Source organism: Stegostoma tigrinum, chromosome 6, assembly GCF_030684315.1.
Source record: "Stegostoma tigrinum isolate sSteTig4 chromosome 6, sSteTig4.hap1, whole genome shotgun sequence".
Lineage (NCBI taxonomy): Eukaryota > Metazoa > Chordata > Chondrichthyes > Orectolobiformes > Stegostomatidae > Stegostoma > Stegostoma tigrinum.
The window spans coordinates 90590076-90617200 of NC_081359.1; the positions used below are offsets into that span (position 1 = coordinate 90590076).

Below are 27125 nucleotides of genomic sequence, written 5' to 3' on the forward strand. Positions count from 1 at the left end.
CGCACATCCCAGATGTCCAGGTTCTTCAAGGACCGCAACTTGCCCCCCACAGTGGTCGAGAACGCCCTTGACCGCGTCTCCCGCATTTCCCACAACACATTCCTCACCCTGTCCCTGCCACAACCGTCCAAAGAGGATCCCCCTCGTTCTCACACACCACCCCACCAACCTCCGGATACAACGCATCATCCTCTGACACTTCCGCCATCTACAATCCGACCCCACCACCCAAGACATTTTTCCATCCCCACCCTTGTCTGCTTTCCGGAGAGACCACTCTCTCCGTGACTCCCTTGTTCGCTCCACACTGCCCTCCAACCCCACCACACCCGGCACCCTCCCCTGCAACCGCAGGAAGTGCTACACTTGCCCCCACACCACCTCCCTCACCCCTATCCCAGGCCCCAAGATGACTTTCCATATTAAGCAGAGGTTCACCTGCACATCTGCCAATGTGGTATACTGTATCCATTGTACCCGGTGTGGCATCCTCTACTTTGGGAAAACCAAGCGGAGGCTTGGGGACCGCTTTGCAGAAGACGTCCGCTCGGTTTGCAATAAACAACTGCACCTCCCAGTCGCGAACCATTTCAACTCCCCCTCCCATTCTTTAGATGGCATGTCCATCATGGGCCTCATGCAGTGCCACAATGACGCCACCCAAAGGTTGCAGGAACAGCAACTCATATTCCACTTGGGAACCCTGCAGCCCAATGGTATCAATGTGGACTTCACCAGCTTCAAAATCTCCCCTTCCCCCACCGCATCCCAAAACCAGCCCAGTTCGTCTCCTCCCCCCACTGCATCACACAACCAGCCCAGCTCTTCCTCTCCCCCCACTACATCCCAAAACCAGCCCAGCCTGTCTCTGTCTCCCTAACCTGTTCTTCCTCTCACCCATCCCTTCCTCCCACCCCAAGCCGCACCTCCATTTCCTACGTACTAACCTCATCCCACCTCCTTGACCTGTCCGTCTTCCCTGGACTGACCTATCCCCTCCCTACCTCCCCACCTATACTCTCCTCTCCACCTATCTTCTTTTCTCTCCATCTTCGGTCCGCCTCCCCCTCTCTCCCTATTTATTCCAGAACCCTCACCCCATTCCCCTCTCTGACAAAGGGTCTAGGCCTGAAACGTCAGATTTTGTGCTCCTGAGATGCTGCTTGGCCTGCTGTGTTCATCCAGCTTCGCACTTTATTATCTTGGATTCTCCAGCATCTTCAATTCCCATCATCTCTCATCTATCAGTCCCATCATCCCAGGAATGGGTCTAGTAAATCTTTGTTGCACTTCCTTCTGAACATCCATCCTCAGTTAAGGAATTCAAATCTGCATTAAATACTCCACGTATGGTCTCACCAAGTCCTTGTACATTTGCAACAAGACATTCCTGTTCCTGTACTCCATTTCTCTCGCTATGAAGCCAATATACCATTTGCAATGTAATTTCTGTGAAAATAGAAGATAGGTTAAATAGTCTAATCTTGTTCCTATCATGCCTGCTCTGCCATTCAATGCGATCGTAGCTGGTCATTCACTTTAATCCCCTAATTCCACCCTATCTCCCCCAACCCCAGCACATGCACACGCACATCAATCCCTTGATCCCTATTTGATTCAGCAGACACAATTGTCTCAACAAATTGAATTGCAAACAATCTCAAGAATGAAACCTGCTCACAATCCAGTCTCGTTTCATTCAACGTTAAAATGGATCAACTTAGCAAGTGTATGTGGCATAAGCATTGCCTCCAGTTAACAGCAAAGAAAGATACACTTTTGTCCAATTTAACCTCAGTTGTGAACTCCCCTAACCCTGAACTCCAGCTGCGGGTAAACTGTTTCAGCCTTTTGCAGTTCTTTATCCTCTAGCAACCAAAGAGACACAGATCATCTTTCAGTCACCTTTGGGGGTTAAAAATACACAACTTCTACTAACACTTCGTATCCTTCAACATCTCATGCCTGGTAGCATTTAAATGCACCTATTTGCACATTTTTGTTGTTGTATCCCTCCCTACATATGAGAGTTGTATCTTGGGCACAGTGTTTCATTAAGGTGTGGTGGGAAAAAAATTGATTCACCAGTGGTGAATATCAGCACAAATAGCTGCTTTCTTTGCTATTTGTTAGATTCAAAGGGCTGTCAAAGTGCTGTATTCCAAACCTTGACTTTAAATAAATGTCTGAATTATATGAAGTGCCGGAATACCCATGCTCCGGTTAAAAACAAAAGTCAGGAAGGAGGCCATGGCCCAGAAGCGGCTGTGTGCAGTCATTTATTGGCCAATTTGCCATTGCTAGAATGGAGGTGGGATTTCCACCGTTCTGGTTCAGGAAGACCTGCCTTAGACCTGTTGGCCAGTTAGAGGTCAACAGCCCTCCAGGACTTTGGCATCGAGGCCTGCTGTGACAGATCAGGATTTGAGCATCTCACATTGTATCAAGCTGGCAGGCCCCAGTGAGAGAGATGGGACTCTGTAATTTGAGAGTCCTTGAGGGCAGCTACTACTTTTTAGGAGAGTAAGGGATAGGTGTAAAACTTTAGGGAGGGTGTTGTTCTGGGTTCAAGGGACATCTTAAGAATGGGCAGCCCCGCTCTTGCAGGGAAACCTGCTACGCTGGCCTTTGGAGTGGCAACCAGCAGCAGCCATGAGATGAGGTCCTTTGAAGACTTGATGGCCTCCACTGGCATGTGGAATGCCTGACAATTCCTACTGCTGATAAAATTGTGGTAGAGGCAAGGAGAAGCTTGTAGTAAGCAAGCACCCATCCCCCCCCCCCCCCCCCCCAACCCCCACCACCCACCCTCCACCCCAGTGAGGGGTGTAAATTCCAGCCCAAAGAGTGTGACTGACACTATCAAAAACGTCATACAGCTGATGAAAGAGATCACAGACATGGATAATTACAGGTGACTTCTACCTGCAAAAATGTCCCTTACCACATTGTTGAACGCTATTTCCAGAAGTTGATTTTAAAGAAAATGTAATGTTTGTAAGTGTTCGTATTTATAGGGTCAGAGTCGTACAACATGGCTCATCCACGCTGACCAGGTTTCCTAAATTGAACTAGCTCCATTTGCCTGTGTTTGATTTATATCCCTCTGAACCTTTCCTATTTACGAACTGTCAAAATGTCTTTTAAATGTTGTAATTGTACCAATCTCCACCACTTCCTCTGGCAGCTTGTTCCACATACACAACCCCTCTGTGGAAAAAGTTGCTCCTCAGATCCCTTTTAAATCTTTCCGCTCTCACCCTAATCCTGTGCCATCTAGTTTTGGACTCCCTGACCCTGCAGAAAAGACTTTGGCTGTTCACCTTATCTATGCCCCCCATAATTTTGTTAACTTCTATAAGGTCACTCATCAGTCTCCCACACTCCGGTGGGGGGGAGGCCTTTCTGGATAAAACGACAATTAATGTGCTATTTTAATCAAGGATAAATTCTCAATCATTGTTTTTTGATTTGTTACGATTAGTAAATCACTGTCTACCTAGTATTTATAGAAGTACTGTATAACAAATAGAAGGATGCAGTGACATAGTCATAATGTCAGTGGACATGTAATCCAGAACGACAGGTTCTGATATTTGGCATTATAGATTCCATAAGACCATAAGACATAGGAGTGGAAGTAAGGCCATTCGGCCCATTAAGTCCACTCCACCATTTCAATCATGGCTGATGGGCATTTCAACACTACTTCCCTGCACTCTCCCCGTAGCCCTTGATTCCTTCTGAGATCAAGAATTTGTCGATCTCTGCCTTGCAGGCATCCAACGTCCCGGCCTCTGCTACACTCTGCAGCAATGAATTCCACAAGCCCACCACTCTCTGGCTGAAGAAATGTCATCTCATTTCAGTTTTAAATTGTCCCCCTCTAATTTTAAGGCTGTGCCCACGGGCCCTAGTCTCAAGTCCCACCATAGTAGATTGAATTCAAATTTCACAACAAAAATCTGGAATTTAAAGCTAACTTAATGGCAATCATATAGTGACTGTTGATTGTCATGAAAACCCATCTATTTCACTTATGCCATTTGCAGAGGGGGTCTTCTGTTCTTATCTTTTCTAGTTTACACATGACTGCAGATCCACAGCAATGTGGCTTACTCAACTGCCCTCTGAAATGGCCAAGTTCCAGGTTAGCTTGGGATAGCCGATAAATGCTGGCCCAGCCAACAGCACCCACAACCCGTGAATGAACATAAATCCCCAAATCAATTTTCTTTTTGTTTCATTTGGCGGAAATTTCATGCAATGCAGAATTGAAAGGACAATGTTTGAATGCCTTGTAGAATTTGGTGTCTCCAAGAAATTGATTTTCTTGCTAACCTCATAATTTCTCACTACAATGTGATGACAAACTACCATGACCCAATGTTTCTGTTGGCAAAATACCCATAAAATTCTCAATAATTTCATGTTTTTCAATAGGAGTATGCTTGCAGTGTGGAAGTCCTACCTTGAAGGAACCTTACATTTGGCCCAGTCTCGAATTATTGCATCTGAAAACTATAGGAATCAGATATTGGAGCCTGCTAAAATTGTAAAAAGTATTAAAGAGCAGCAGCTGAAAAAGGTATTTATAAATAAATCTAATTGAGAAATGTCTTTTTATTCAGGGCCAGTTGAGGCTATCGATTACTTCTCAGGCTGTTAAAAATATTTCTTTCGAAATTCCATTTTTTTCACAGAACAGTTGTGATGGAAATATTGTTTAAATTTCTTTCCTTTGACTCAAGCAGGTGTGACAGTTACGTGTTCTTTTCTACTCTTTTTTAAAAAAAGTGATCAGTGCAATTTCAAAAATATTTTTGATTTTTAATAGCTGAGCAATGTATGTTGCCTGGATCAATTTGATGTTGTGCATACCATACTTTATCCTAGACCTGGACTAGCACAGACTGCATTTCAATCATAGGAGAGACAAAAAGAAACCAAAGAGTTTGGTCAGGTGGAAGCAAGAAAAATGTCAAATGACAAGGGAAAGAAAAAAACACAAAACGAAATTGCAACAAAGCAACCAGATCAAGCAAGCAGAAGGGAATAAGTAAGGTAAAGAATCAAGAATGGCAGGAAACTATCTTATTGTTTCTGTATTTAGTTTCTTGTAGCTCACGTTACCCGTGGTCTAGCATTGAAAGTACACAAGAGCAGTGGGCAAATCCACCTGCAAAAGTTGCCAAATTACCTGGGAAATTTCACTCGTGATGAATTCAGTCAAAGGAAAGGCAACTCCATGAATGAAATGGAAGGGAAGACTGAGGAGATGGTCCTCCAGTTATAGATAAGATTTGATTTGGCTTATTATTGTCACATGTACCTAGGCACAATGAAAAGTTTGTTTTGTGTGTTGTAAGGCAGATCATAGCAGATGAAGTGCATGAGGGTAATAGAACAGAGTGAGGAATACAAGGTTGTTGCTGCAGAGAAGATGCACGATGAACAAGGTCAACGTTAAATTTGAAATTTGAAGGCTCCATTCAGTGGTCTTGTCACAGTGGGGAAGAAGCTGGTCTTGAACCTGTTGGTGTTTAAGCTTCTGTATCTGCTGCCTGATGGAAAAAGGTTGGAAGAAGTTATAGCTGGCACGAGGAGGGTCTTTGATTATGTTGGCTGCCTTCCCGAGGCAGTGAGAAGTGTAGGTGGACTCAATGGTTGGAAGTTTGGCTCACATGATGGAACTCCGCTGTTTTCACCACTCTCATGTTGCCATTTCAAGCTGTGATGTATCCAGATAGAATGCTTTCTGTGATGCATCTGTAAAAATTGCCAGCAGTCTTTATGGATATGCTGAATATCCTTAGCTTCCGGAGAAAATAGAGACGCTGATGTGATTTCTTGACTGCCACGTCAATGTGGCAGGACAAGGACAGATTGTTGGTGATCATCACCCCTAAGAACTTGACGCTGTCAACCATTTCTGCCTCCACTCTGGAGATGGGGGCATGCTCTCCACCTTGCTACCTGAAGTCAATGACCAGCTCTTTCATTTTGCTGACATTAAGGGAGAGTTTGTTATCTTTAGACAACACCACCAAGCACTCTGTCTCTGTCTCTTTCCTTCTCGTCACAATTTGATATCCGGCCTACAATGGTGGTGTCATCAGCAAACTTGTAGATGGAGTTCAAATGAAATTTGGTCACACAGTCGTAGGTGTACAGGGTTATAGTAAGGAGCTGAGTATGCAGTCTCAAGGGCCGCCGCTGTTGGGGTTGTCATGGAGAAGGTGCTGTTGCCTAATCTCACTGTAGCCTGTGGGTCAGGAAGTCAAGGGTCCAATCGTGGAGGGTGGAGCTGCCTGAGTTGGGAGAATAATGTGGTTGGGATTGTGTGGTTAAAGGTGGAGCTGCAGTCAATGAAGAGGAGCGTGACGTAGGTATCTTTGTTATCCATATGTTCTAGGGACAAATGCAAGGCCAGGGAGATGGCATCTGTTGTGGACCTGTTGAGGTGGTAGATGAATTGCAAGGGATCAAGACTGGATGGGAGGCTAGAGTTAATATGACTAACCTCTCAATGCACTTCATAATTATGGAAGTCACAGTCACTGGGCGATAGCCATTGAGGCACACTGCATGAGTTTTCTTTAGTACTGGCATGATGGTGGCCTTCTTGAAGCAACTGTGGACTTCAGATCGTATTAAGGAGAGGTTAAAGATATCAGCAAACACTCCCGCCAGCTGGTGAATGCAGATCTGAGTGCATGGCTGGGAACTCTCTCTGAGCCAGTCGCTTTCCATGGGGTCACCCTCAAAAAGGCTGATCTGAAATCTGCAGCAGTGACTGAGGGAACAGGTGCATCCAAGGCAGTTGCTGCAGGTGACACCATTTCACTGACCTTCTGTTTGCAGCAAGTGTAAAATGCATTAAGCGCATCGGGGAGGAATGCGTCTGCTATTCTGCTCTGCTTCATTTTCTTGTCCATTATGTCATGTAGGCCTTACCACAAATGATGAGAGACGGCTTGAGCTGGGATGTGGGACCTTTTGCCCAAACTGGGAATTCTGTCTGCTGGATCTCGGATTGGGGTGTCAACTGGAATAGGGTAGGTTGGGAGGAGGAGGCTTTTGGGGTGTGAAGCAAGAGGCATTTTGGGGGCCTCAGGGAAAAGGAGGTTATGAAAGGGAGTTGGTAGAAAAGGAAACTACAAGAAGAGCGAGATAACAAGGTGTAGAGCTGGATGAACACAGCAGGCCAAGAGAATAAGACTGAAAGAAGGGTCTGGGGAGGTTGGGGTGAACAGTTTGCAAGGGCTTATGGGAAGAACAGAGAATGCAAAAGAGAGAAAATAGTTTAATCCGGACAACAAAGAAATATTCAACTAATGGGGATCTAAGTAAACATGAAAATCACTGAGTTAATTCGTTCCTTGTGATGAATGCTGACTATCTAATTTGCTACTGCTATGCTTGGAAAAGAAGTATAGTCAATCCTACTGAAATGAACACAGTAACTTATCTCTAATATTTAGAACATAGAACATAGAACAGTACAGCACAGAACAGGCCCTTCAGCCCACAATGTTGTGCTGACCATTGATCCTCATGTAAGCACCCTCAAATTTCTGTGACCATATACATGTCCAGCAGTCTCTTAAATGACCCCAATGACCTTGCTTCCACAACTGCTGCTGGCAACACATTCCATGCTCTCACAACTCTCTGCGTAAAGAACCTGCCTCTGACATCCCCTCTATACTTTCCACCAACCAGCTTAAAACTATGACCCCTCGTGCTAGCCATTTCTGCCCTAGTATCTAGATTTAAATCTAAGACTGAGATCAGTGATACAGTGAACAGGGTTATAACTGTTTAATTAAAGTGTTAAAGCATTGTGAGTATGTGATGGAAATTATTTAGATGAGAGCTCCTCAGTCTGCAGATGGTGTGTTGAGGGATTTTCATGTGTGGGAGTACCTATTTTGGAAAAATGCATTTGTGAATGTATGCCCATTATTTCATACCAGTTTAAATACCATGGTATGTAGAAAATTAATGCTTTCCTTCTGTGTTGCAATAATTTTTGAGGATACTGATGAAGTCATCTTATACTAGATAATAAAGTGTGAAGCTGGATGAACGTAGCAGGCCAAGTAGCATCTCAGGAGCACAAAAGCTGACACTTCGGGCCTAGACCCTTCTTCAGACAGGGGGATGGGGTGAGGGTTCTGGAATAAATAGGGAGAGAGGGGGAGGCAGACCGAAGATGGAGAGAAAAGAAGGTAGGTGGAGAGGAGAGTATAGGTGGGGAGGTAGGGAGGGGATAGGTCAGTCCAGGGAAGACGGACAGGTCAAGGAGGTGGGATGAGGTTAGTACGTAGGAAATGGAGGTGCGGCTTGCGATGGGAGGAAGGGATGGGTGAGAGGAAGAACAGGTTAGGGAGGCAGAGACAGGCTGTGCTGGTTTTGGGATGCAGTGGGAGGAGAGGAAGAGCTGGGCTGGTTTTGGAATGCAGTGGGGGAGGGGTAGATTTTGAAGCTGGTGAAGTCCACATTGATACCATTGGGATGCAGGGTTCCCAAGCGGAATATGAGTTGCTGTTCCTGAAACCTTCAGGTGGCATCATTGTGGCACTGCATGAGGCCCATGATGGACATGTCGTCTAAGGAATGGGAAGGGGAGTTGAAATGGTTCGCGACTGGGAGGTGCAGTTGTTTATTGCGAACTGAGCGGAGGTGTTCCGCAAAGCGGTCCCCAAGCCCCCGCTTGGTTTCCCCAATGTAGAGGAAGCCGCACCAGGTACAGTGGATGCAGTATACCACATTGGCAGATGTGCAGGTGAACCTCTGCTTAATATGGAAAGTCATCTTGGGGCCTGGGATAGGAGTGAGGGAGGAGGTGTGGGGGCAAGTATAGCATTTCCTGCGGTTGCAGGGGAAGGTGCCGGGTGTGGTGGGGTTGGAGGTCAGTGTGGAGCGAACAAGGGAGTCACGGAGAGAGTGGTCTCTCCGGAAAGCAGACAAGGGTGGTGATGGAAAAATGTCTTGGGTGGTGGGGTCGGATTGTAGATGGCGGAAGTGTCGGAGGATGATGCGTTGTATCCGGAGGTTGGTGGGGTGGTATGTGAGAACGAGGGGGATCCTCTTTGGGCGGTTGTGGCGGGGACGGGGTGTGAGGGATGTGTTGCGGGAAATGCGGGAGACGCGGTCAAGGGCATTCTTGTCCACTGTGGGGGGACAGTTGTGGTCCTTGAAGAACCTGGACATCTGGGATGTACGGAAGTGGAATGCCTCATCCTGGGAGCAGATGCGGCGGAGGAATTGGGAATAGGGGATGGAATTTTTGCAGGAGGGTGGGTGAGAGGAGGTGTATTCTAGGTAGCTGTGGGAGTAGGTGGGCTTGAAATGGACATCAGTTACAAGCTGGTTGCCTGAGATGGAGACTGAGAGATCCAGGACGGTGAGGGATGTGTTGGAGATGGCCCAGGTGAACTTGAGGTTGGGGTGGAAGGTGTTGGAGAAGTGGATGAACTGTTCAAGCTCCTCTGGGGAGCAAGAGGCGGCGCCGATACAGTCATCAATGTAACGGAGGAAGAGGTGGGCTTTGGGGCCTGTGTAGGTGCAGAAGGGGGACTGTTCCACGTAACCTACAAAGAGGTAGGCATAGCTGGGGCCCATGCGGGGGCTCATGGCCACCCCTTTAGTCTGTACGAAGTGGGAGGAATCGAAAGAGAAGTTGTTGAGGGTGAGGACGCGTTCGGCTAGGCGGATGAGGGTGTCAGTGGAGGGGGACTGGTTGGGCCTGTGGTACAGGAAGAACCGGAGGGCCTTGAGGCCATCTGCATGTGGAATACAGGTGTATAGGGACTGGACGTCCATGGTGAAAATGAGGTGTTGGGGGCCAGGGAATTGGAAGTTCTGGAGGAGGCGGAGGGCGTGGGTGGTGTCACGGACGTAGGTAGGGAGTTCCTGGACCAAAGGGGAGAAAATGGAGTCCAGATAGGTGGAGATGAGTTCGGTGGGGCAGGAACAGGCTGAGACAATGGGTCGACCAGGGCAGGCAGGTTTGTGGATTTTGGGAAGGAGATAGAAACGGGCCGTGCGGGGTTGGGGAATAATAAGGTTGGAGGCTGTGTGTGGGAGGTCCCCTGAGGTAATGAGGTCATGAATGGTTCTGGATGTGAGTCAGACGTTTTGTCACCATTCTAGGTAACATCATCAGTGAGCCTCCGACGAAGCGCTGGTGCTATGTCCCGCTTTCTGTTGATCTGGTTAGGTTTCCTTGGGTTGGTGATGTCATTTCCTGTTCTTTGTCTCAGGGTACAGTAGATTGGCTCCAAATCTGTGTGTTTGTTGATGGAATTCCTAGAAGCATGGCATTCCAACCGGAACTCCATCAACAAACACACTGATTTGGAGCCAATCTACCGTACCCTGAGACAAAGAACAGGAAATGACATCACCAACCCAAGGAAACCTAACCAGATAAATAGAAAGCGGGACATAGCACCAGCGCTTCGTCGGAGGCTCACTGATGATGTTACCTAGAATGGTGACGAAACGTCTGAAAACTAACCTTCCAGCTCAGCGAGCAAACTCACATCCAGAACCTCAACCTGAGCTACAAATCTTCTCAAAACTCATCATGAATGGTGTTGGAGATGATGGTTTGGTGCTCGGGGGTGGGGTCATGATCAAGGGGGCGGTAGGAGGAGGTGTCAGAGAGTTGGCGTTTGGCTTGGCGATGTACAGGTCAGTGCGCCATACTACCACTGTGCCTCCCTTGTCTGCGGGTTTGGTGGTGAGGTTGGGGTTGGAGCGGAGGGCAGCCCGTTCTGCAGGGGAGAGGTTGGAGTGGGTGAGAGGGGTGGAGAGGGTGAGGCGGTTAATGTCTCGTCAGCAGTTGGAGATGAAGAGGTCGAGGGAGAGTAGGCGGTCTGGGGGTGGTGTCCAGGAGGAGGACTTGTGTTGGAAGCGGGTGAAGGGGTCAGTGGAGGGAGGGTTAGGTTCCCAGTTGAAGAAGTAAGCGTGGAGGCGAAGGCTTCTTTGAGAGCCCACATATCACACATGTCAACATAAATGTAGAAGGTACCGTTATTATGTAATAGCATCTCCTAATAATTGAATTAGTGAGAATGAAAATGTAGACCTTGGAAATTTAAAAAAAAAGACCTTGAGAAAATCTCAAGAAGGGCACTTGAAATGAACAATTATTTTGACCCCTGCTAAGACCATCATCGAAATGATTTGATATTGGATGTAGCATTTTTGCCTCTGAATTAGAAAATCTTTATGTACCCAGCAGAGTTTGAAACAATCTAGAATCAGTAGGATAGATATGAAGAGATAATGTTCTGTGTTGAAGTATTAAAATTAGGGCTCAAACATTTAATGGTGACATGGAGAAGCACCCCTCCTGAAAGTCAAAATCTAGAATTCCTTTCCCAAAGCGACTGGGTGAATTGAAATCTTCAAGATTGATTTTTTTTTTAATGTTGCTTTGCAAGTGCTTCAAGACATACCCAAAAAGATGAGTAAATGAAGCTGAGATAGTCAGCTCAGCCAGCGTCTAATACTCATGGAGCTGAATAGTATACCCCTATTCCTCCATGGTGTTTTCTCTTTGGAAGTACTGGACCATTTTGTAAATTAGATATTAAACAGTGGTCATATCTGCTTAATTAGAAAGTTATAAAAGTCTGCATGGCTCTATTTCTTGCAGAACAGCAGGGTTGTTGTCCTACATGATTGCATTTATTACTTGATAGAAACCACTAAATTCATTAACTTAATTACCTCACTTTTTAAAATGGGAGTTTGCTATTTGAAAATGGCCTCCACGTGCCTAGTTAAGAGACTATTTTATGAAAGTAAGTAATTGAGTGAAATGGTTTTCAATATCTTGATGGATGAAAAGTGCTGTATAATTTTTTTTGTTTTTTTTTGCTCTTTGTTCAATGATCATTTCCCAGAACCTAATAAAATGATGACACAATGCTTTGCATCCCTGGGGAAAATGTAGAATAACTTACTGTATAATTTCATTATACTTCAATTAACTTTTATTTGGAAATCTGTTGAACAATAAATGGACAAGTTCCATTTTAAGTGATTACCATCTTTATGTATATGTTGAATGATAAGACACAATACACTTGTTTTTTTAAGAGAATAAATTGAGGAAGTTGAAATGAAGATTTTCAAAATGCTGATACATGAACACATTGCAAGCAGAACATATGCAGTAACAAATGAAAGTCAAATTAAGTAGTGACGAGTCTTACTTTGATTCTTACACAAAATACCTTGAAAATGTATTCCTAAGCGAATAGCTTGTTATCATTACAGCTGCTCCACTTATAACTGAGAAAATGAAAATTTGGAACCGAACTGCATTTTTTTAATTGAACTTCGGCTAGCCTGCATGCACTTGGATAGAATAACGGCAGAAATAGTTAGCGTTAATCACTTTGTAGCTTTAGAATGAACCATTCCAGCTGCAGAATTACCCGTGCTTTTCCTGAATAAACTTGAGTATGGATTTTAAAAGTAAAATAAACCATGGCATTTGTTTAAGATAATAAAATGTGAGGCTGGATGAATACAGCAGGCCCCACAGCATTTCAGGAGCACAAAAGCTGACGTTTCGGGCCTAGACCCTTCATCTGATAAAGGGTCTCGGCCCGAAACGTCAGCTTTTGTGCTCCTGAGATGCTGCTGGGCCTGCTGTGTTCATCCAGCCTCACATTTTATTATCTTGGATTCTCTAGCATCCGCGGTTCCCATTATCACTATCACATGGCATTTGTTTGTTTTATTTCTGTTTTCTCATGGATATTTTTAAGACTTAACTCAATCCTATAATACTGAGTTTTTCTTAAGAGAAGGTTTTGTTACGCTCAGAACAGTAATGTAGTTTTGTTGTGCGTACTGCTTAAAACAAATTGAATAATGTGTAGTACAATTCAGCATGAGTGCACAAACTCCTGTCTTTACACAGATTTTGTTCACTTTTATCTTTATCTTTTTATCTTTTAATTCCAGTTTCTCACCTTTCCTTTTGTTACTTCCCAATCTATCTCTTTTTCCTTTCAACCATTCATGTTAGCCTTGCACTATTGTCAGTGGCAAATTGGAATGCACAGCCTTTAATCTTAAAACACCTCTTCAAGATGTACGCTCATAATTTCAAAACTATTTCTATAATGAAGCTGCACTTAGAATATGTTTTGACCAGTGAATTGTTGAAGGTATATGAAATAAATTGAAATGCTGTTTAGATTCGTTGGAACATAACCAGAGATCGTAGTACTGAAAACCTAATTTTGAAATCAATGCTTTTCCATTGGAGAAAAGTTCACAAGTGAATTCATTTTTTTATTCATTCATGACATGTGAACATAACTAGTTTAGCCAGCGTTTATTACGTATCCCTGATTATCCTTTAGGTGGTCGTCAGCTTTCTTGGGCCAATGAAGTCATTGGAGTGTAGAGATATCAAAAGGTGTAGGGAGAGATTTTTTAAATTTATTTGTGGGATGTAGATGTCGCTGGCTGACCAGCATTTATTGCCTGCCCCTAGTTACCTTTGAGAAGGTGGTGGCATGTTGCCTTCCTGAACCACTGCAGGCCACCTGCTGTGGGTTGACCCACAATGCCATTAGGATGGGAGTTCCAGGATTTTGACCCAGCAACAGTGAAGAAACAGTGAATCATTTCCAAGTCAGGATGATGAGAGGCTTGAAGGAGAACTTGAAAGTGGTGGTGTTCCTGTGTATCTGTTGCACTTGTCCATCTGGATGGATGGTCATGGGTTGGGAAGGTGCTGTCTGAGGATCTTTGGTGAATTTCTGCAGTGCGTCTTGTAGATAGTACACACTGCTGTTACTGAGCGTCAGTGGTGGAGGAAATGGATGCTTGTGGATATAATGCCAATCAAATGGGCTGTTTTGTCCTGGATGGTGTCAAGCTAGCACTACAGCCTCACAGCACCAGGGACCTGGGTTCAATTCCAGCCTCGGGTAAATGTCTGTGTGGAGTTTGCACATTTCCCCATGTCTGCATGGGTTTCCTCCAGGTGCTCCGTTTTCCTCCAACAGTCCAAAGATGTGCAGGCTAGGTGGATTGGCCATGCCAAATTGCCCGTAGTGTTCAGGGGTGTGTGGGTTATAGGGGGATGGGTCTGGGTGGGATGGTCCAAGGGGGCGGTGTGGACTTGTTGGGCCAAAGGGCCAGTTGCCACACTGTAGGGAATCTAATCTAATCTAAAGCTTCTTGAATGTTGTTGGAGCTGAATCCATCAGGAAAGTGGAGAGCATTCCATTGCCTTCCTGATTAGTGCCTTGTAGTTGATGGACAGCATTTGAGGAGTCAGGAGGTGAGTTCTTTGCCACACTTTTCCTAGCCTCTGACCTGCTCTTTCACCACATAAACACAGTGACAAAACCAGTTGAGTTTCTGGTCAATGGCAATCCCCAGAATGTTGATAGTGGGGGATTCAGTGATAGTAAGTAACACCATTGAATATCAAGGGACGGTGGTTACATTTTATCTTACCAGTGATGGTCACAGCCTGACATTGTGTGGCATGAATGTTACTTGCTACTTCTCAGCCCAAGCCTGTATATTATTCAAATAGTGTCACATTTGAATATGGACTGCTTCCGTATCTGAGGAATTGTGACTGGTGCTTAACATTGTGCAATCATCGGCAAACTCCCCACTTTTTGTGGGGATGGCACCCTTGAACGCAGCCATAACGTTAGCAAGCTTGTCATGGTTTTCAGTACACCTGCGTCAAGTTAAGGGAGACTGCCTTCAGTCAGGAGCTCCCAGGACAGCAAGGGGCACATTCTGATTTTAGCCAAGGGGCTTAACACTATCAATCAGGTACTCAGGGCGATTAGGGTCTTATACGTAGGAATGATGAAATGAATGTTTGGCAGCCCATCACACACATTGGCTCTGTTGGGCAATGTGATATATCACTGATCATGGGCTGTTTTCTCCTGGAAGAGAGGCAGGGAGGAATTAAGGAAGATGAAAGTACCTGACACAACTGTTCATGTTAGTGAAGAAATTTAGAATATTTTGCTTTAAGTTCCTGTTCATAAAGAGGAGGAAAATGCTTATATTCTGGTTAAGAAGTGTGAAGTATTAGATATGACAAAGATGTGGAAAGAGGAAGTATAAATGGGATCATCACCCTTGAACATGGACAAGTCATCAGGACCAGATGAAATGACTCCCAGACTGTTAAAATAAGCCAGGGAAGAAAATATGGTCTAACCATTTTTGCAATTTTCACTGTATAAGACATTATTTAGACCACACTTGGAGTACTGTGATCTCTTTTGCCCCCCCCCCTTACCCAAAGAAGGTTGTGCTGACATCAGAGGCAGTCCAGAAGAGATTGATCCTGGGTATAAACGAATTGTCTTTCAAGGAAAGGCTGAGTAGGTTGGGCCTGTATACCTTGGAGTATAAAATAATAAGAGGTGACCTTATCTACACATTCAAAATTCTTTAGGGACTTGATAGGGTAAATGAGGACACATTGTTTTACTTGTGGGAGAGTCAAGGACCAGGAGAGCACAATTGGAGTAAGGCTTCACCTGTATGAGTCAGAAATGAGGAGAAATTGCTCTTGAGGATATTGAATCTGTGGGGTTCCTTATCTCAGGGGGCTGTTAAGGCAAAGGGGATGAGGCATGCAAGTGGAACAGAGGATTAGCCACGATCTCATTGTATGATAGAGCAAACACCATAGCCTGAATTGTGTACTTTTGTTCTTATGTATTGCAATTTTGTGCCTTGGAGTTTTTGTGATTGAAGGCTGTTTTCAGTGGAGTACTACAGGGCTCACTACCAAGGGTCCTCTGCTATTTGGGGTACATATTAATTTGGCTACTGATAGGGGCATGATCAAGACGTTTACAGACAACACAAAAATTGTTTGAGGAGGATGGCAGTGACTATTAAGATATCCCTAGTCTGGTCACGTTGGCAGACAAGTGGCAAATGGGATTGAGCTCAAAGAACTGTGAGTTCTGTGTTCAGCAAGATCAAATGAATCAAAGGAATAAATAATGAATGGGAGAATACTGACAGGTATAGAGGATCTCAAGGACATTGGAGTATATGTCCACAGATTCCTGAAGGCAGTGGGATAGGTTGATAAGGTGGTTAAAAAGCTAAGTAGAGCCCTTAGCTGAGCTATAGAATAGAATAACAGGGAGATTTATACTGGAGCTATACAAATCATTGATTAGATCACACCCTGAGTACTGTGTGTAGTTCTGATCATCTTATTACAAAAAATCTAATTGTAATTGAGAGGATATAGTGGAGACTTAGAAGAATGTTACTAGTATTGAAAAAATGCAGCTATAAGAAAAGATTGGATAGGCTGTATTTATCCTCCTCTGAACAAAGGAGGCTGTGGGGAAATTTGAGAGGCCTAGACAGAGTGGACAGTGTGAACAACTTATTTACCTTGGCAGAGAAGACAGTATCTCGAACATTAATGTTTATTTTAATTTATGGGGAGGTGAGAAGGTCTTTTTTTGCAGTGGGTAGCTAGGTTCTGGAACTGTCTGTTTATAAGGGGCGTAGAGCCAGAAGCTGTCAACTCGTTAAAGGGTATCTGTATTTAGACATTGAGTGCCGTAACATGCAGGGCTGTAGACCAAACTTTGGAAAGTGATATTGGACTGCAAGCCTCATTTCTCAATAGGCATGACAGTCTAAATTAAATCTTTCTGAACTGTAAATATTCGATGATATAGTAATGAATCATATCTGTTGAATTTGATTCAGTCCTCGTAGTATTTTTGTGCACATACTTTCTAGCAGATGTCACTAACCAGTATTCAGGAGGGAAAAGCCTGGTTAATTTACCTCGCCCTCTTGCAAGGGATAGGATGCTGAAGTAGTTATGGTAACTTCCATCACTTCAAATTGCCACAATCCTCTTTTGAACTGAACACTGGTGAAAAGTGAATTATCTATTACCAAAATAATTGCATTACTTGCTGGGAGGCATTAAATAAGACTTAGTTTGTTCAATTCAAGTTCAGAATTTAAGCATTGCTTTTCATATATATATAAGTAAGTAATTGCTTTTTACAGTTGCCTGCATGTTTAATATTTTTTGTCTGTCCTAGGGGATATGTTGTTGATATTCATTGGAGATTATTCTGACCTGAATATAAGTTTATCATTGCACGGAAATTTACAGTAAATGTTCTATCCCGCTTTGCTACTAAGTGTTTCATTGAACAATGAGGTAAATTAAATAAATAATGCAAACGTGCATTTTCAAGAGCTATCTCCATGCATTAAAGGAACAGGAGTGTTTAAATGAGTATATTTTAATTTTAGCAAATTTACAGATTTGTAAATTATTTCTCTATAGGTAGGAAACTCCAATTGGTGTCTTCTGTTTGTCCGCAGCACACATGACTCTCCTGAATGTCAGAATAATAGAACAGCTTAACTGTTTTGATCAACATTTAAGTAATGCGTAAGTTATATTGTGCTGTATAATACAAGTCGCAATCTCCTACTTCTCCATTGCCACCACCAACTTCCATCATTTTGCCATTATAATTATCAGTTATTAATATGAGTTTGAAAATCTTTCCTTTGTGTTGCATCTCATGTGCTATGTTATCTTGTTTCCATAGTGCATTGATCAGCTGACAAGGATACAAGCTGAATTCCAGGAGACTGTGAAGGATCTGGCAAAGTCTAAAAAGAAGTATTTTGAGTTGGAACAGATGGCTCATGCAGCGCGGGAGAAAGCTGATATAGAGGCCAAGTGTGTTTTATGTTTTCTGTGTGTGTGTGTGTGTGCGCAAGGCGAAATGTTTACCATATTTTTAATCTGTTCCTTGCATTTTTATGCTTCAATTGTCTATGTCAACTCTGAGATCTTTTCCTTGTGTAGCATACATGAACAAAATATGTTAGCTCGTCTGATCCATTCTAAACTAATTTAATGACTAGACATGTGTACTGGAAATGTGATGGTTGAAAATCATTCTGTTTGAACTTCGCTGAAATTTAAATGTTTGTGGAATTGGTAAAGGACTCTTAACAGTAATCCCAACAGGATCTTCTATAATGCTTTATTTTGATATAGAATTGCATTCACTACTGTAACATCTAGTTCTGAAAAGCAATCTAGCTTAGTTCGAGAATTGTTTGCATCAGAAGCAAAATTGAACAGATGGTGATGTGGGTTGAAAGGTAATGAAAAATGGTAATGAAATTTTGAAACTTGTTTTAGGTTTGCATTTCAAATAATGTGGACTGCACTTAAAATCAATAAACTGCTTCTCTGAAGTGGTTTGCCAAAACGTGTATGCTCATCTTGTGTCAATGTTCAGATGCCAATCAAATGCCCACCTAAATGCAGATAGAGTTGTTGTGGCAAGAAGCACCAGTGATTAAGCAGCAGAAATCTGAAAGATCAGACCTTATTCAGGTCGAGGCATACAATTTAAAAGTAACATTGATTTAAAAAAAAAACAATATTACACTATACCGGAAAAAAATACAACTAAACTTTCAGTCAAGGTTTAGGATCTTTTGACCTTTTTTCTGTAAAGAGGATTTAGAATAGTGAAGTTAGATTAAATGTGTTTCAAGCGTGTTTGCTTGTACTGGATGAAGTTATCGTGTAGGTCACACCTTCTCAACCTCGTCCCTCAACATGAAGCATGGTGACCTGCGGTTTTAAGCATCACCAGTTGTCTCTCTCTAGGAGTCTCTCTCTAGGACTGTGCTGACTTTACCTTTTTACGCTACAAGTAATTGGGGATTGGAGGCAGTGAATAGTCAGTCAATATACTTTCTTTAATATTTCATCATAGCTGTAAGTAAAAGCACATTGGTGGCTTAACTCATCCAAAAAATTCTGACACTCTGCTGGAAGACTTATATGAATTAACAGAGAAATAAAATAGAATTCTAGATGCCTGAATGCTGTCTAGCTTTATCAACAAACTTAATACTGAAGAGGCAAAAGATCCAGAACAGGTAGAATCAATAAATAGAATGTAGAAGTGTGCCTTGTTTAAATCAATAAATCTTAGAAGTAAGGCAGCCCACATATTCACTACTTTGTGTTCTTGAATGAGGATAAATTAAAAATTGAAATAAATGAATCAAGGAATGTGCACACAAAATTTCCACTGGAGAGATTTGCTCTTTGGAGTTTTTGGTCGTTCTGTTTTGCTGCGAGTCAGTGTTCATGTGTCCTGGTGGTGAGTTTCCTGCTCGTCTGACCTATGTAGTATTTCTCGCCACACTTTGCCAGTTACTTTCAAAGACAAAAGACTCCATACCCACAATGAGCAAGACAAATGTGATATATAAAATACCATACTGCAACTGCGAGGAACACTACATTGGACAGATGGGCAGGAAGCTTGCCACCAGCATACATGAACGTCAACTCGCAGCAAAACGCACCGGACCAATTCTCCCTTGTCTCAACACACTCTGACATAGAAGTACAAAAATTTCAATGGGACAAAGTTACAGTACTAAGACAAGCAAGACCAAGTTGAGCACGAGAATTCCTGGAGGCCTCATTTTCAACCACCAATGCAATTAACAAACATGTTGAAATAGACCCGATCTGCATACCACTATGGTACAAAACAGGAAACCAGATTGCCCACCATGATAGACCGGACCATATAAATTTCAGAGCAGGACAGAACAGCACTTCACCAGAGAATACATAGCACTGACAATGCCACCTAGAAGAGAGATAAAACATTTGCATGAGAAACAGTCAGCTTGGCAAGCCAGCCAACAACTCCAACCATAACCCAAGCTATAGATCTTTGTTAAAATATAATGAATTTGCTCTTTGTTTTGGAGCCTGTGTCATAGTTTGACAATTTTACTCAGGCTATTGGGTCCTGGGAATGTTTGTCTGTCTTATATCCATCTTGCTCCTGTGAAGTTCCCCAATGTAGGGAGGGTCTAGGACAAAGAGGCAGAATTTCAAAATAAGGGATCACCTATTTAAGTCAGATGAGAGGTTTTTCTTTCTTTTGAGGGTAGTGTATCTATGGAATTCTCTACCTCAGAGGGCTATAGAGGCTGGTTCGGTAATCATCTTCAAGCATGGGTCAAACAGATTGGTTAGTCAATAAAGGAATCAAGGATTACGGGCAAAGTCAACAAAACTGCCCTGAGGATTATCAGATAAGCCACAATATAACTGAATGGCAGAGTAAATTCAGTTGACTAAGTGGGCCACTTCTGCTCCTGTGTCCTATAGTCCACTCGTCTCAGTTACAAAAAGAAAAGCCACATAGCTTATGTGCACCAATTTATGAACCAATATGAGGTACAAGCTGTGATGGTAGTTTTCAGTATTTTTTTATGGTGTAAGCAATTAAATAAAATTTGTGGTAATTAGTAAGTCTAGGGTTTTTTGTGTGTGTCTAATGTTTCTCGCAGTAGATGGAGGAGACTGTTTAATGAGTTACGTTGGTGTATTAAAGTAGCTGATATTCAGTACTTGATGAAAAATTTATTTTCTGGAGCTGGTCATTTATAGCATCTTAATGGTGAACAAAACCTTCAACAGTGCAGCAGTGAATTTTAATAAATCTACAAGTAAGAAAGAACTGAAAAATCATTCTGAATATGGGCACAGTTTCAACAAGTAGTTTGTGGATATACCATGTGCAGACTTTGCAGACAGAAGTGATCCATACTCTCAATAGGCAGTGCAATATTACACAGGTGCTCAATGGTTACATTTGCTGTTATTAGATGAAATGTAATTTTCTTCTTGGAAGTGTATCTTTCCCATATACTGAAAAATGACAAACTGGCAAACCAAATTATCTAGGTACCTGTAAGATCTCTAAATCAAAATTGCATGCTTCTCTTTTCTATGTGGAGTTAAGAGAAGAAATAATAGTAAAGGGAAAATATCATTTACCATTTTAGAATAAAAATATATTTTAAATTTTCTCATGCAGTCTACTTTAGAAAATCATTTGCCCCATCCGGATCCATTACGTTTGAGCTGTTTTCTAGCTGCAATCTCTTTGCTTTGAGTTTTGCAAATTTAGGCATTGATCCCAATTTGAAATTTGAAAAAACCAATGTCGAATGATCACTTTAAATAGTCAATGAAATTGTGCACTAAAGTTAGCTATTGGTAATTAGTTGTCAAGTTTGTCTGTCTTGATTTTGAGGCAAATGCCACTTTTATCTATATTATTCATTCCCTTTACATTTGAATACTTTTAATACATTCCTCATCCATCCCAACACACATGCTATTAAACATTGATGAAAGGAGCAGGAGGAAGCCATTGCGTCCTTGCTATTTCTGTGCTGAACAATTAGAAATCAGCAGTTGACTTTATTCATTGAATTTTTTTTTGTTTCATCTGCTTCTTCCGTGGCACTCCATTGCATGTGCAATTTAGCTAAATAAAAACCGAATGAACTGTGGATGTTGTAAATCAGGAATAAAAACAAAGTCACTGGAAAAGCTCAGCAGGTCTGGCAGCATCTATGAATTAAAAAACAGAGTTAAAGTTTTGGGCCCAGTGACCCCTTCACAGATTTCATAGAACATAGAACAGTACAGCACAGTGCAGGCCCTTCAGCTTTCGATGTTGTGCCGAACTTTTACCCTGATCCTAAGGTCTATCTAACCTCCACCCCTAATACTATCATCCATATGCCTATCTAATAGCCACTTAATTGCCCCTAATGAAGCCGACTCCACTACCCTCTCCGGCAATGCATTCCATGCCCCTACCACTCTCTGAGTAAAGAGCCTACCTCTGACATCTCCCCTATATCTTAGAAATGTTACAGCACATGCTAGGATCAAATGGAACTTGAACTAAAATCTTCTATCCCAAAGGTATGGACATTACCACTCCAGCAGAGCCCTTGTTCAAGTAGAATTTTTTTTAAAATTGCATGAATATACTTCAAAATCATTGTTTACTTTGAATAAAAACAGAAATTGCTGGAGGAATTCATCAGGTCTCGCAGCATCTGTGGAGAGAAAACAGAGTTAATGCTTTGAGTCCATTGACGTCCTTCGGACCAGTTTGCAGTTTACTCTGTAAGCTACTGGTAAATGATGCAAGTCAGATGTTAATATATTATAATGCCATATGCTTATGTGTGAGGGCTGATTGATTGGCTGTTCAGTGCTCTCCACTATCAAAAGCGGCTTGGCTTTCCCACTGTCGTAAAAAGCAAGCCAAACCACAGACTGTAACTACATGCCAGTCAGTTTATCCTAAGAAAGCAACGTCTGGCTGCTAGACCGGCAGCCTCCGAATAGGCACCAGAGTGAGTGCTAAAAAGCAAGCTAAGAGCCAGAAGATGCATGTGTCAGCGCAAGGCATCCTGTTCAGATCCACGAGATGCATTGCTGTCACCGCTCAGAAAGTGACCTGGCAGAAATATGCAATTAGTAATCGTAGTATCCACTTCAAAGTAGTGTTGAAAGCTTTTGGTGTCTGAGTCAGGGGAGATGATGGCCTAATATTAATACTCGACTATTAATCCAGTTATTCAGGTAATGTTTTTGGGACCTGGGTTTGAATCCCACCATTCACAGAATGTTCTGGAATTAAGACCATAAATCTATTGTTGACAGATGGAAAAACTCTAGTTTTTGACTAAGTTGACTAATGCCCTTTTAGGGAGGGAGGTCAGTCATCCTTACCTAGTTTGGCCTATGGGTGACTCCAGATCCACAGCAATGTCGTTAACTCTTAAATGCACTCTGAAATGGCCTAGCAAGCTGTTGCCACCTTCTTGAGGACGACTAGAGAAAGGCAGTACATGCTGGCCAGGCTACCAATGCCCACTTTGCTTAATTGAATTAAAATGAAAAAAGATTTGTCCAGAGGCAGTGATGTGGTTAAGCTGGTGGTTTGCTATAGCAAAGCTCAGTAGATGAAGGATTGAGGTGGCCGCTGATATAATGCAGAAGAAGCAGCAGCATGATGGCCAGAACAGGCATTTGGAGTGCTGCAGCTGTCGGATATCTGCTCTGTTTGATTTATTGGGAATTTGTTTCTCAGTGGAGGAGAGAAGAATTGAAAGTGGAGCTTTAATGAGACACAAATGCATTGCAATAAGATCATCTCCACTCAAAGTGCAACGATTAAATCGCTGTTTAGACTCAAGGGGCCAAATTGGGAGCATTTTTCTCAAAGTCAAGAATCTGATGTTTTTTCATCTTCGTTATATTTTGTCACCAGTCTTGCCATTATTCTTGCCATGACAGAAAGAGGATAATTCTGCAAATAATCTAAGCCTCCATTACATCACATAATAATTTTTAGTTTCTGTGCTTCAACTTCATTTGAAGTGATTGATTCTTGATGGGAACCTGGTAGACTGAATGCAATTTTTAATGGAATTTTGAATATCACTTCAAAATAGAGATGGACCTCTTTGAGTAAGGTTTGCTTCCCTAATCGCATTTCTTATCACTTTGGGAGATGTCCTGCTTACATCAATATAGTGACGATTTTTCCTGCTTTTCCAATTCCTTCATGGAGATTCTTGTGAAACAAAGATAAAGTCAGAACAAAGGTGCAGGAACTGTTTCTCTGAAGCTCCATGAGTGTTCAAATGTCAAATAAGAGATGGCTGAAAGGATCAGCTCCATTAATAACACCAGACAACACTCCTTTTCTGTTCTCCACCACTGAAAATTCCCTCCCCTTCATCATATCTTTCGGGGTAAAAAGGCAAAGGCACACTGAAACATCATTATTTCTCACTCCAAAATCTCTCACTACTTCCTTCATTGTCTTCAGACCACACACTAGCATTATACTTTTTGCACATATTATCACTTACACAGGCAGTTTTTCTCTGACATTCTATTTTACAGGATGCACACTTCCCATTCATCACTTTGTCACCGTTCCATCTCATTTCTTCATCTCTCAACACATGCACAGGTCCCATATGTTGCAACTGACTTTTTAACATGCTACCTCATATTCTAAGCACACAATACAGTGAAAAGGAACTAGACGTCAACAACATCATTATGTTCAACTAAGCAAAGTAGAATGTTATCGAGTGGCACTGACCATTGGCCATCAGCATCAGGAAAGACAAGGCTGGCAGATGTACAGACAGATTGCTGAGTCTATTATTTGTCACCCTTTATTGATGTCAACCAGCTCCACAAATTCTCAGGTTTTAACCTGCCATACATCATTTCTCCCTGCCATCTAAATTTGCCCAAGAAGGCATTGATTCCTGTATGTCAGCCATATCTTCAGTTAAAAAGTACTTTATCAGCAATGATGTTCTTTGGACTGTCCTGAATGTTGAAATGCGCTATATGAATACAAATTTGTTCTTTTTGGTGAAGGAGGAATCAAAACCTTTAAGCAGGGCAGCTATAAACATTTTCAGGACAGTAACTATCAACAGTTTGACAGAATTGTTATCATTTACTTGATCCATCATAGCTTGATTTGCAGCTGAGGTGGTTGCCCTGCTCCTTCCTAAACTGTAATGACAGCTGATAAGCTGCCTACACTAAATCAAGGTCTCATGGTTAGGTGATAACATGGTATAGGGATCCCCACCACTCCCTACTTGCATTCACCTATCACCAACCCCACCTCTCCTCCCTCTATTTCCCAGCTCCCTTCCCCCTCCCCAGTTCTGATGAAGGGTCCTGACCCGAAATATCGACTTTCCTGTTCCTCTGATGCTGCCAGACCTGCTGTCTTCCTCTAGCTCCACACTGTGTGATTAAACTGTGAAGAACACTAATCTGGTGTGGGAGACTTCATAAATTATGCTTCTAGATCCATCAAGGTGTCTGAACTACCCTTTGCGCATCTTTTTGATACGTGTAATAATGGGCGGCACAGTGGCTCAGTATTTAGCACTACAGCCTCACAACACCAGGGACCCAGGTTCAATTCCAGCCTCGGGCAACTGTCTGTGTGGAGTTTGCACATTCTCCCCGTGTCTGCGTGGGTTTCCTCTAGGTGCTCCGGTTTCCTCCCACAGTCCAAAGACGTGCAGGCTAGGTGGATCGGCCATGCTAAATTGCCCATAGTGTTCAGGGGTGTGTGGGTTATAGGGGGATAGGTCTGGGTGGAATGATTCAAGAGGCGGTGTGGACTGTAGGTAATCTAACCTAATTTAATCTAATGATTCTGGTAGAATCTGACTTTGATTTGATATTTGTTGCTGAAAAATTATGTGTCCATGGAAAAATGTCATGAGGCATGCATATTCCACAGGAGCTATCTGCTGTACTTTTGAGATGCCCAAATATTCTGGGAAAATATGTATGATCTTGTTTATCTGATGAACCATGAGGTATGCAATAGTAGAGCAGCCTTTGCTAATTGGAGATGTTGCTATCTGAAGTCCTGATGGCAAGCTGTGTAGGCAATGATACTCTGCATGAGGGGAAGCTAACCGTTGCTGGAAATCCCCAAGCATGCTCTTGTATACTGTTGAGATTAATGGGTAATTTGATATGCTGGTCAGTCCTGATGAACAGGGCATTGGTCACACACTTTGTGTAACCAGAAACTGCAGACTGGTCTAGGTAGGTCATTTTCCCTACAGTATGAAAGAAGCCAATGATGGAAAAGATATGAGGTCGAGGCTTTGGCCACAAAACATGACCTCAAGATCCTGTTGCAGAGAATTTGCTCTGCTGCCTGGAGAAGCACTGTGTGGTAAACAGAAAGTACAACTTAAAGCGCTGACTGCCATTTTAACCACCCACTTTCAGCTGCTGAGTTTGTTAATAATTGGCCTTTGTGTGGCTAGGTCCTATTTGTACATAAATACGTAAGTGTACATTCTAAATTTTTGACAAATGTTCAATTTTGTTAGGTGACAAAATACTAACAGTGAGTGATTTCTACTTGACATAAAACCAAAGATATGGAAAATAGGAATAAGCTTTTTGACCCTTCAGTCCTGCTCTGTCATTTAAATCATCATGGCTGATCCAGCTCAGTACCCTGTTCTTGCTTTCTTCCCATGTCCTTTGATCCTTTTGACATCTGGTTCCATAATGCTTGTGCCAATTTTCTAAAATAAAATGCAATTGTCAAGTGCACTGTTTAAACTATTTTTTTTCTGTATTTTTTAGGTCAAAACTTAGTCTGTTTCAGTCAAGAATAAGTTTACAGAAAGCAAGTGTAAAGGTGAGTTATAAGAGAATTTTAATGAATATTTCTTGTTGATGTCATTTGTGAGCAATTACACTTTGTAGATGATTTTCGCAGTTTGTCCCTTGGTTTGTTTAGCCAAATGCGTACTTTGGAAGTTTTGAACAATTTGATGTCAAGGCATTACTTAATCAAATGACACCAATTTGTGACCAGGTGAGGACAGTGTATCTTCCTACACTGAGATAGACAGACAGATTAATTATAGTAGTACTCTGCCAGAAAGCCCCAAAACTATAACCAGATTGAAGTTAGAAATTAAAGCAGAAACCCACTTAATACCGTGGTGTAGAGCTGGTTGAATACAGCAGGCCAAGCAGCATCAGAAGAGCAGGAAGGCTGACATTTTGGGCCTAGACCCTTCTTCAGAAACCCATTTTCTGAAGAAACGTCTAGGCCCAAACCGTCAGCCTTCCTGCTTCACTGCTGCTTGGCCTGCTGTGTTCATCCAGCTCTGCACCTTGTTATCTCAACTCTGCACCCTGTTATCTCAGATTCTCCAGCATCTGCAGCTCCTGCTATCTCTGAAACAATTTTAACCCCACTGCGAAGCCTCTTCTAAGGGTGCCTACCCTGAAGAAATTGCCCTCCTTCCTCTGAAACAACCATTTTCTGAAGAAGCATCTAGGCCCAAAACGTCAGCTGTCCTGCTCCTCTGATGCTGCTTGGCCTGCTGTGTTCATCCAGCTCTGATCCTTGATATCTCAAATTCTCCAGAACCTGCAGTTCCTGCTATCCCCCCACTTTAATACCTTTCAGGTGTCATGAGATGAAGTGAATTGGGCACAGAACTTGGGCACACTTAATTACTCTGGTTTATAGAAGGGAGGTGGTGACATTGTGGTCATGTTGGTACACTAGAGGCCCCAACGTTTTGGGGAACATGCATTCAAATCCCACCATGGTACATATTTGAATTAAAGCTGG

The 27125-nt window shown here is 42.6% G+C and overlaps 1 protein-coding gene across 6 annotated transcripts in view; it reads left to right on the forward strand.

Annotated features, from left to right (window-relative positions):
• The window catches only part of LOC125453699 (F-BAR and double SH3 domains protein 2-like), a 238588-nt gene that overhangs the window by 72305 nt on the left and 139158 nt on the right, over positions 1–27125 (forward strand). For all 6 annotated transcript variants that reach the window (XM_048533585.2, XM_048533589.2, XM_048533586.2 and 3 more), the window contains 3 exons: positions 4444–4588; positions 17640–17773; positions 26120–26174. In XM_048533585.2, coding sequence (XP_048389542.1) covers positions 4444–4588; positions 17640–17773; positions 26120–26174 — 334 coding nt within the window. The remainder of the gene's footprint in view (positions 1–4443; positions 4589–17639; positions 17774–26119; positions 26175–27125) is intronic.